The following is an 11,337-nucleotide window of genomic DNA, read 5'->3' as shown; positions in this document are numbered from 1 at the left end:
AGGCAGCGGCGTGCCCCAGGTGGTGCGCGTGGCGGGCCGCGGCGGTGTGGCAGTGCCTTCAGCGGCAGGTGTCGGCGCGCCCCAGGTGGTGCGCGTGTCAGGTGGCGGTGGTGTGTCGGTGCCTTCTGCGTCAGGCGGCGGCGTGCCCCAGGTGGTGCGCGTGGCGGGCGGCGTCGTGCCCCAGGTGGTGCACGTGGCAGGTGGCGGTGGTGTGGCGGTGGTGTGGCGGCGCCTTCCGCGGCAGGTGTCGGCGCGCCCCAGGTGGCTCGCGTGGCGGGTGGCGGCGGTGTGGCGGCGACTTCTGCATCAGGCAGCGGCGTGCCCCAGGTGGTGCGCGTGGCGGGCCGCGGCGGTGTGGAAGTGCCTTCAGCGGCACGTGTGATGGGTGTAGGTGGCGCCGGGTTGACTGTGAATGGCTCGACAGGTGGCTGATTCCCTTGAGAGTGTTGCAAAATTGTCGTTTTGCGATGCCGTTCCGTGGCAGCAGCTTTCTCAGCACCCGTGGGCGGCGCCGTCGGGGTAGTTCCTCCAGGTGGTCTTGTGTTGTTTTGTCCTCTGGTGGACGTGGCAGCACGGCCGGTTCGCACCGCGTCAGCCCACTGTGAGCCTTCACGGCAGTTGGGGGCGGCGTAGTCGGTGGTGGTGGTGTGATGACCATGGCATGGTATGGCGTTGACTCGGCAGTCTTGCGGTGTGTTGTCTCGCTGATGATGCTGCCTGGCGTCGCACCAGCAATCCACTGGTCAGCAGGGGGCGGCGACGCCGGAGGCGGCGTCTGGAGTGGTAGCGTCGGTTGCGGCTGCGTCTGTTGCGGCGGGGTCTGGTGCGGTTGCGTCAGTTGCGGCGGCGTCTGGTGTGGTTGCAACAGTTGGGGCGGCGTCTGGTGTGGCTGCGTCTGTTGAACTGTCGTCTCACGCAATGGCAACGTGTCGGCGTCCGCACAGTACAGCTTCATTCGGCACGGTTCACATGTAAAGCCAAACATCCACGCCTCTTCACGAGCGGTCGGATGTAAACATTCCTCGTGCCTCAGATTCCAGCACTCCTCGCAAAACCACCCATCAGGTGTCCCGCCGGGGCATGAATGCGCACAGCATTTCGTCATGCCGTACATCCGGTATTCGAAACAAAATTCACATTCATAATTGGTAAAGTGCTCGCAACTCTCGCCTGACTCTGGAAAGTCTGCGTCGGCCCACGACTCATATGCTTCCTGGAAGTCGTTCATGATTGTCACGACGTGTAGCCTCTGTGTCGTAGTCGCGATCGCTCAATCTCAGTAACGTCTAGAGGCGCTTTTCTCAGGCGCCAGCAGGTTCCCGTTCCACTCTCGACTCGTGCACATCATGTCTCGTCATCCACACCACTCGCCCTCCTCGTAGTTATCTCCCATTATCCGTTACTCGTCTTCCCGGCGTATTCATTCTCCGCTTTATCTCGTATCTTCCCGCGACTTTATTTCCCCCAGTTCGGCGATCTCTTCCCGTCGCGAGATACCTGATCCGCGCGGCCAGCGATAAGCCGCGCTGCTCCGCCGCACGAAATACGATGCCGGCGTGAGACGCCCCGCGTTATCTCGCTCCCGCGCCGCTGTGTCGCGCCCGTTTCCTGCGCAGCTTCTCCCACGTCTCACGACTGTCTCCGCGTCACGTCTCGCCCCGCACACAATGTCCGAAAAACTATGTCCAATGTCCCGCGCACTACGACTTTTGCCACTGTACAATGTTCCGCATGCGTAGTCTTTTAACATAGACAAAGTTCGAAAACGTATTTTGGCTAGGCCACACTAGTTAGGGCGCCACATGTCGTGGTCTGGTCGACTAGTTCCTGACAATGCTGCTGTACTGCCGGCTACTCAGGGTTCAGTAGAGAGGGGGTTCAGGCCGCGTGGCCGAGGAACTTAGTCTCCAGAGATTAAATGAGAACAACTCTAATAAAGTTTGATGGTCCTTTATGCTCAAGACTCCAAACACTTTACATGGGGCTGCCACGTTTCCGCCTGTGACTATTTCTAGGTGGGTCGAAACCCGGTTCCGCGCACTGTTCTGGTTAAGAAAATTACGGGACATCCCGCCCGTGATGACTATCACTCCCACGGTAAGGAATATAATTCTTATGACCCGCGCGTGATAGGATGTCTGTCTGACTGTACTCCGCACTGGCCAGAAAGAAATGAAAAAACACAGAACCTATGACTGCGAATGACCAGTTTGAAAAAATGAATCGCGACTCGCTCAAATTGAAAGCAGAACACGCGTGTGCGAATAATAAAAGGAAAACTCGCGACCGTAACTGCAAATCAACAAGCTCGACTGCAAAGTTGAGAAAACGTCTCCGCACGGCAAAAGTCTAGAACCTGTGCTAATACCGCGCCTGCTTGTCTCACCGTCCCGGAGAGGCGTCACCAACACGTCCGTCGCCTCTCGTGCTGGGTCCACGACTCCCCTCCCACTCCCTTATCGCGCCTGAGCGCCCGCGTCTCCCCCCTTCTCCGCGAGCCCGGGAACACGCTGATTGGTCACAGGCGGAAGCCGCGGCCTTGGCGCCCGGTGAACAATTAAAACTTATAAAATACAAAACCCTTCAATACAAATTTAATTAAAATAAAAATATACAAAAAACGTATAGCAAAAATATATTTATAATAAAATAATAAGTCATATCCTGTAAAGAAACACAAGGTCACACGTCACCGTCACTTGCGTCGCACCACACACTCAAGAGATGGCGCTGGCGAGGCATAACGGCCTGAAGGAGCCGGGGAGACACTTGGGTCGACGTCAATTATAGTTATGTTATGTTAGGTTAGCTACATTAAAACACTTTAAAACACTATGGACGGTTAGTTAGGTTAGTATAGCAACATTAAAATAAACAGAGAAATATAAATATTAATAAATAAACCCGAGGTTGGCCGAAGGTAAATTGTTCGGGTGTAATCGGGAATGGGAGAACTTTATGTGCATCTTGATTTACCGTTCGTGAATGCCTAATTAATTAAAATGGTCGATTAGGTCAGGTCAGTTACATTATTAATACTTTCAAGCTAAGCAGACTAAAAATAATATAAATTAATTTTAATGGTTGTTTAGTTTTAAAGTATTTATAATGTAGCTGACCTGACCTAACAAACCGGGACAAAGGATGAACGGTAGGAACTCACGTAATTTTTTTTTTTACTTATTACTTGCGCAACAAATGAAACCTTAAAATTTGAAACGTTAAAAACTCACCTACGTTAGAGGCGGGTACAATTCCTTTGCCATTAGTAGAAAATTATGTTGTCGTTCTACCTACGTCGCGAAAATAAAATCATAAACGTAAACAAGCAACAATGGTCGGTATTGTGATGGAAAATAAAAATTCGATATCTCCTAAAGTATTTGGAATTTCTTATCTCCGCCGGGTTTATTGAAAAGAGGAAGTGAAAGAGCATAGAATAAAAGTATTTTCGGATTTTTAGCATTTTTTTTCGCATATACCGCGACTCTACATATTTACCGATATATAGTTTGAATAACGAAGAAAACGGAGTATTTGAAGCAATATAACCTAAAAATTAAGAACATCATTATTTATTTTTTAATACCTACAATTACTATGTAATGTGTATTTTATATCAATTTAGGAGTTATTTTACTAAAGTGATGAAACAAATTTGCTGTGTGATATTTTTTTGTAAAAATTGCGAAAAAGTCTCTGTTTTTGATCAAAAAATATTTTCTTATGTTACACAATTATATTTTACAAAGTTAGTATTTTTTATTTCAAATTATATTTGTATTTTCTTGATTCTATTATTAATATTAATAATAGTTACTTCTATTATCATTATTATAAATTCTATCATTAGAATTTTAAGAAAAAAATCTTGTGTACATTATATTGTTATTCTCTCTAAATATCTATTTTTAATGTTTTTTTAAATCCTCAATTCTGTGAGGAATATGTTAAAGATGTCTTCAGACGACAGAAACAGAAAATTGAAAATAACAACTGTTTGTTTATAGTTTTAAGTTTTCATTTCTGTCTGCAGTCCTCATGACTGCTTTGAATTTTTTTTTTGTAATTTTTTTGCTAAGTGTAAGTACCGCAAAGGAAAGAGCTCCAAAACCCATTTTCCTCCTTCAGATACTTTGGCCTCCTCCTGTGGACGAGACGTAAAGACATCAAAAATTGATTTTAAACATTACGCATTATCAATGGCTGCCAAGTATTTGCATCCCTTCCCGGTCTATGTAAAACTCAGCGGTCATGCAGATTGCGGACCAATGTTGTGCATTGTTTTCTTCAGGGGCAGTTCTGCAGAGACAGATCGGTAAACGGAGACGGATCTACTAGAACAGTTCACTAGCGTGCCTCTACTGCTTCCACAATGCATGGAAACATAGCAAATGGCAACCAGTTATATCACATTTCAAAGATACAAAATATGAATTTCATTACAAAAATAATATGTTTCAAGATTAAAGCACTGGCAGAAAATGCATATATAATAAAAATAAACTATTAAGTAATTATAGAACACAAGATAGTCTTGTACTTGAAAATAGTTTTAACATATTTAGAACTTATAAACGAACATAACTACCACCACCGCCAAGTACTCGGTTTCTATTGGTCAAACGGAGCAACGTACACGGAAGAGCTCCGCATGGCAGATCTAATCCACACGGGGCCGTCTTCATCTGCATGCTATTATAGAAACTCTGTTCTCATGCAATGTCTCCATTAACGTGATCGGTCTCCGTTTCCGTTACATTGTAAAACAGGCCCATTGAACTAGGTGATGTTCATCACCGGAGGAAAAAACTGATACACCTCACTTTACTCACCCCATTTGCCTATGAATTTGTCTTTGTATTTTTCAGGTATTTCAAAAGAATATTTAGATTGAGATGTTTTACTGAACGAATGAGCATACATTTTGCCAGACCTCAAATTCCTAATAACCATTTTTTGTCATTTGAGGTTACGATATTTTCTGTAAATAGAAGGTTTGTTTTTTTTTTTCTAATACTCTTTCTGATCTTTTAACTCTCCGAGTACCCCTGCGCGTTTTACATGCCGGAAACAGTTTGGCGGAGATGGCCGTTTCTCTTGGTGCAAAATGCTCTAGGGGTGGTATTCATATTTATGTCTTGAACAATTCCTTCGTCAAGAAATTCTTATATGCATTCTTATTTAAATATTTGGGTGCCATAGACATTGCTTGAGATTGTCTCAAGAAATCGCAAACAAGACAAACTTGATGAAGACAATCTTATGATAGTCTCATATTTCTTATTTCCAAGAGGGCATTTCTTGTATCATAGTCGTTGCTTGAGAATACTATCGCATAAGCATGTTTCTTACTCGCTGGGGCGTTGCTTAAGAACACGAATAAGACCGTCTCTGCCAAGACTATTGCAGACACATCTCAAGCAACTGCTTGTTCAGATCGCAATGTATAAAATGGCTGATTCTCGTGGACCTCGTATTTTTAAACTTATATAAATCCTATATGAAGTGCTGAAGCAATTTTATGTGTTTTAAATGAGTTTAGTGTTTGTTTGTGACCAGTGGTCCCATTTATTTACATATTGATTACAGAACGAGTACAATGGATGTGGAAGACGATGAGTTTAATGATGGTAAATAAAGTTCATCTTGACGTCGACCCAAGTGTCTCCCTGGCTCCTTCAGACCGTTATGCCTCGCCAGCGCCATCTCTTGCGTGTGTTGTGCGACGCAAGTGAGAGTAACGTGCGACGTTTTGTTTCCATACAGGATTTGACATATTATTTAATTGTAAATATATTTTTGTTTTACGTTTTTTGTATATATTTTGCTTATATTTTATTATAATTAATTTTATATTGAAGGGTAATGTATTTGTATCAGTTTTAATTGTTCACCGGGCACCAAGGCCGTGGCTTCCGCCTGTGACCAATCAGCGTGTTCCGCAAGCTCGCAGAGAAGGGGGGAGACGTAGGCGCTCAGGCGCGGCAGGGGAGTGGGAGGGCAGTCGTGGACCCGGTACGAGAGGCGGCGGACGTGTTCGTGACGTCGCTCCGGGACGGTGAGATTGAGCGGGCGCGGTATTTGCAGTAGCGCTAGGCTTTGCCGTACCGAAGCGATTTCAGCTTTGCAGTGGAGTTTGTCACTTTGTCATTCAGTCGCGTGCTTTTATATTGTTTTTGTCTCACGTGTTGTCTTCTGCTAGTTTTTGCGAGTCGTGGTTCATTTTTGCAAATTGGTCAATCGTAGTTGTATGTTTTGTGCTTTGTTACTTTTCTCCGCGGTCATTGTGCTGTACAGTCGGGCAGACATCCTATTGTGCACGAGTCGTAAAGACTTCTACTCCTTACAGTGTGGGAATACTTGTCACGGGGAGGACGTCCCGTATTTTCATTACCATATTAATGCGCGGAACCGGGTTTTGACCCACATAAAAATAGTCACAGGCGGAAACGCAGCAGCCCCAAGTAAAATGTTCAGCGTCTTGAGTATAAAGGACCATCAAACTTTATTCGAGTTCTTATTTCATCTCTGGAGACTTAAGTCCCTCGGCCACGCGGCCCGAATCCCCCTCTAACGAACCCTGAGTAGCCGGCAGAACAGCAGCATTGTCAGGGACTAGTCGACCAGACACGACAATATCACCATCAGAAAAATTAAATCTACATTCATAACACCCAGAATCCATTATAAATAATAATAATAACTGTGGCATTCAAAGTAATAATACATAATCTCCCTCTCAAATTCCTTAGAGCTTCGGTGGTGTTATGGTTAAGAGTGTTAGCCGGTTTACATATTTCGGAAGTGCATGCGGAGAGAGAGATTGTGCCGTGTCAGCCAATCGGAGACGTGCATGACGTCACTAAGTCACGCCCATGTCGCCACACACGCACTCCGCACGCTCATCGCGTCGGGCAGATGACGAACGCTCGACCCGCAGTATAAATAAAATATATAACCAATTATAAGCAAAGTAAATAGTTTTTTTTTGAATGCTTACAACGGCAAGCCTCGAAAAGGATAATTTTATTGAGAAATTAATTCTGAGAAACTCGTTAAAACTCGATATACAGCTGCTATGAAAACATTTTGCTAAGCTACGGTACAATTGGTTGCCGCCATGTGCCGCAACATATCATACCTTGCACAAATTACGCAATTATATGTTTAAAAAAATTTTCAAAACATATTTTATTCAAATTTATTTTATTTCATGTATCTTTTGGTAACTACAATGTGTACTCTAAGAAACCATTGCGACTTTTATCACTATTTAAAGTTCGAACAAATACTTATAATGTAATGAATTAACTGGCAGATCGTTCAATTTACATCTTGACCTCTCAAGCAATTGTGTAGGTACCTTAATTGGTGCATGGCTCCACATAAGCCACACGCGAATACATCCACTCCTCCCCCTCTCAACAAATTCAATCCCTCTTGACTTATTTTCAACACAAATATTCCCGCGCAAAAGACAACTCATATTTCTGTAGTCCGCTTAACGCGAAAGCTTTAAAAATCATTTTGATGCCTATCTCAATTTTTTGTAATGAAGTTGTGACGTTCTAGCTGCCGTTTCGTACAATGGATTTTGAAAAATGCCTTCTTTTCAATTTTAATTATGAAGTTTTAGATTCTACCTGCAAATCTTCGGAAATATTTTCTTGTGAATTAAGAGCAAACTGGAGTTCTGAAAATGATTTCTCCAAATGGCTTGAACAATTCCAGATTAAAACTAATACAACATGGATTGTGAGATCAATTAGAAGGTCTAATGAAAACAATATGTTTTCATTTTCACAGAAAAAATTTCAAGTTATATAATGTTGGCCAAGATATATTAATAATTGCAGAAATATGTGACTGTAGCCACAGATCTTTGTATAATTGAATCGCTTATTTATGAAAAGGCATAAGTCAATTCACTAAAAGTTGTGGGAATATGCAAAAAACTATATCATATCTGTTATAAGTTTCATACATCAAAATTAATATTTTTTTACTACTCTGTACCTAAATGTCACTACATTGACAAGTGCATGCTTTGCAAGTGTTTCATTACCTGCGAGAAAAAAATTGTTAAATATCACAGACTTAGGCCCTTTTATAACTTAACCTTGCAAGTCAACAAAACTTATGTAATAAAATATTCCAATCGAAATACAATGATGTAATTCAACCTAGATATAGTTCAGTAAACGTGTACACCATATTATTGAACACTTTACGCCATTTTCACTGACCTTATAATGCATAACATCACAGGCATACCCTCTTTAAACAACACCACAAAAGTTATGTACTAAAGCATCATTTCACTTTAAACAACAGTGATGTAAGACTACACATTGTTTTGAAAACATGTACAAAAGGTGTTAATATAACTTCACACTTTGTATGTTATTATGTAACAATGCCTGTTACAATGGCATGGTAGCTCAGTCTGTTTGCTTGGTAGGCCACTGGATAATCTCATCGTAGAAGTCTCTGTGTTCACCTGGAACATAACGGAGAACCTTCTTTAAGTCAATAATCTTCTTTGCATTAATTGGCACATTTTTCGCAGGATACGCCTTTTGAACAGGAATAGTAGGATTCAAACTTTTGTCGGATGATTGACGAAGCACAAAAGTATGTGACACAAGGCCGCCAATGAATTCGGAAGCAACTACAGTACCTTTATGGCGACTGTTGACTGTTGTACTGGAACTCTACAAACCTTGATACAGCAAAGTCTTGCTTCTGGCTTCGCGGAACTGCTTTACTCTGGCTTTCCAATGATAAGCATGTCTTTTTGTAATGGCTGGGCCACCAATTCTTGAAGTCCAACACGTCATCAGATGTTACCATGTTGACTGTGAATTTTCCAGGAACTCCTGCAGATGTAATAAGTTGGCATACCTCCATGGGTACATAGTATCTATCAGTCTTTTTAAGAACACGTTTCACCAGTGCAAAATCACGATCGCAAGCAAGATATGAATGACCACGTATCGGAAACCGATGGATAATAATGTCAAATCTGTTGGTGTCAGTAAGTGATAACAAGAATCTTACCATGCAATTGTTCTTATTCTGCCCTCCGCAAGCATCACTGTAAAGGTGCAGTTCTTTAACACATGGAGGCACGTTGTCACTTATGTATTTGTGGAGAAAAGAGCATGTTTCATTTGGCCCTTTATTTGCCTGCCCTTCGTGATATAAAAATAAACTCGCCTCATCTGTTTTCAGGTTATGTATGGCAAAGGGAAACACCGAAAGCTGGCGATAGTAAAAAAGCTCTTGTACTGGAATGCAGGGCAGTGAAATGTTCTGCATATAATCAAACGTTAACCCTAACACACTATCATTGTTTTTGCAAATGTGTTTCGTGTCTTTCATGCTTGTGTAAAACTTGTTACTCCTTCTTTCATGAATGGCCAGCTCGGCCATGGCAACTCGCTTAGCACATTCATTAAGATTAGGATTTTTTATCTTGACCTTCAGTTGTTCACATTCTCCACAGGTGTCTATCTGTGGTCTCCCAAAGTGGAGATTGAAATTTTCCCTGAAAATCTTGTAATAGAAAGAATACTTAACTTTACAATCAGGAAATTTCTCTTTGAACAGTGTATGCATCTTCTTTATATACAACTGCGCATCAAGATATTTATATTCTTTGGATGCATGGTGGCTTATCTTGACAGGAAATGAAGATATGTGGTCTTTGATGGCCTGAACATCACCAACAGGCACCGACTTCCTATTGTTTTGTTGGCCTCGCATGTCTTTTGGAGTTTGTCCACATAGTAACAATGTTTGCAGTCTCCTTACCCTCTTGGCAGATACTCCATATAACTGAATGAATGCTTTCTTGCACACTTTCACTCTTCGTTCTTGAATAACTACATGGAAAGTGAAGGAGGATGACCTTTTTCCAGACTTGTCACCATTCCTTGGTCGGCGATGTTTAATTGGCACAGCGTCAAGCAAACCTTGAAGATAGATGTCTTGCTCATTCTTGCATGAAAAGGAATGTATAGCATCAAGTAATTTCCCTCTCTGTGCAATGTCAATCTTGTCATAGCATTTTCTTGCACATCTAAAACAATAAAAATAATTTTTTTATGAGTCGTGCGAGCTATTTTAAATATTTCCAAATTATCAATAATAGGTAGTTAACTAATACATTTCTACAAACTGAATTATGTTTACGTGAGTGAAATCTGAAAGATGAATGAATATAAATCTTAAAAGAAAATAATATGAAGAATTAGGTTACCTGCACGACTCGGTAGTACTTTTAGTTTTCACAACATTCCCTCTGTAGTTTGCATACTCCTTTCCTTGCAGACGAGCTCGTTTAATTCTTTGACATTTGTATTCTTCCACATTTCGCACACCTTTTTTACGTTTCATGGAATGGTTACAATCATTTTCCACACAAGTCTTATTAGACTCCATTTCACTCATTTTCTACTAGTAAACAAACCAAAAGTAACTGAAAGTACACAACAAAACAAATGATAGCAGAATATACCAGCATGCAACACTGCATGATACTGCCAAAGAGGTCGGAAGAGTATACTGCTATTTGTTTTCTCTTTGTAACTAGCTGCAATTATATGGTTATGAAAGGACATAAGTCCACTGATTAATAGCTGTAATCATTTGGTTATGAAAGGACATAAGTCCACTGACTAATTCCTTTTCATAACTAAACTAAATTTTCTGGCGGTCGGTAAACCCACTTCCATGCATCAGACTAGTGCCTTTTAGTAACTAAACGATGCGTATACACCCACAGATTGGCATCCTGTATGTAACTCATTTCTTCAAAAAAGTTGACTTATGCCCTTTCATAAATAAGCGATTCAATTATGGATTGTTGTCATTTGTTTATTAACCTTTTAAATAATATGATTTAGGTTTTTTGCTTTAACACAAAATTAGGTATAAATGTTTTCTAACAATAAGTTAAAAACAAAAAAATTGTTAAATATAAATTTTAGTCCAAACAAGTAAAGAGTTTTACACAATAAGTGTCATATGGAAGGTGTACACATATTTAACTGTTGAAAGAAAAATACTGACGCCGACCGCCAATGCTCCTCTACTCCGCATAGACCGCTATGCCTCATTAACATCTCGCAAAGGCGTGTGCACCGAACGCACTCGTGCGCGCAGCAAAGTGTAGTTCGTGCGACGAGGCGAACGCCAGGCAACGAGTGCTACGTCGGCGGAAGGATCTGGCCGGGTGTGGCATATCCCTCCGCCGCACTACAACAAATTAATTTATGTATATTTTTCCACAGGTTTTTATTAAACATTATTTTCATCAATTAATATTTC

The 11,337-nt window shown here is 41.7% G+C and overlaps 1 protein-coding gene across 1 annotated transcript; it reads right to left on the bottom strand.

The window, feature by feature from the left end:
* Positions 1-130: 130 nt before the first annotated feature.
* Positions 131-10,846, bottom strand: LOC134535690 (uncharacterized). Its single transcript, XM_063374887.1, has 3 exons — positions 10,268-10,846; positions 8,908-10,087; positions 131-1,042 (listed from the first exon to the last, which is right to left on the bottom strand). The coding sequence occupies exons 1-3, from the start codon at positions 10,456-10,458 to the stop codon at positions 131-133; spliced, it is 2,283 nt and encodes a 760-aa protein (XP_063230957.1). The 5' UTR covers positions 10,459-10,846.
* Between the last annotated feature and the right edge of the window lie 491 nt (positions 10,847-11,337).

This window comes from Bacillus rossius, chromosome 10 (genome assembly GCF_032445375.1).
Source record: "Bacillus rossius redtenbacheri isolate Brsri chromosome 10, Brsri_v3, whole genome shotgun sequence".
NCBI lineage: Eukaryota > Metazoa > Arthropoda > Insecta > Phasmatodea > Bacillidae > Bacillus > Bacillus rossius.
This window is presented reverse-complemented; position numbering and strand designations above follow the sequence as displayed.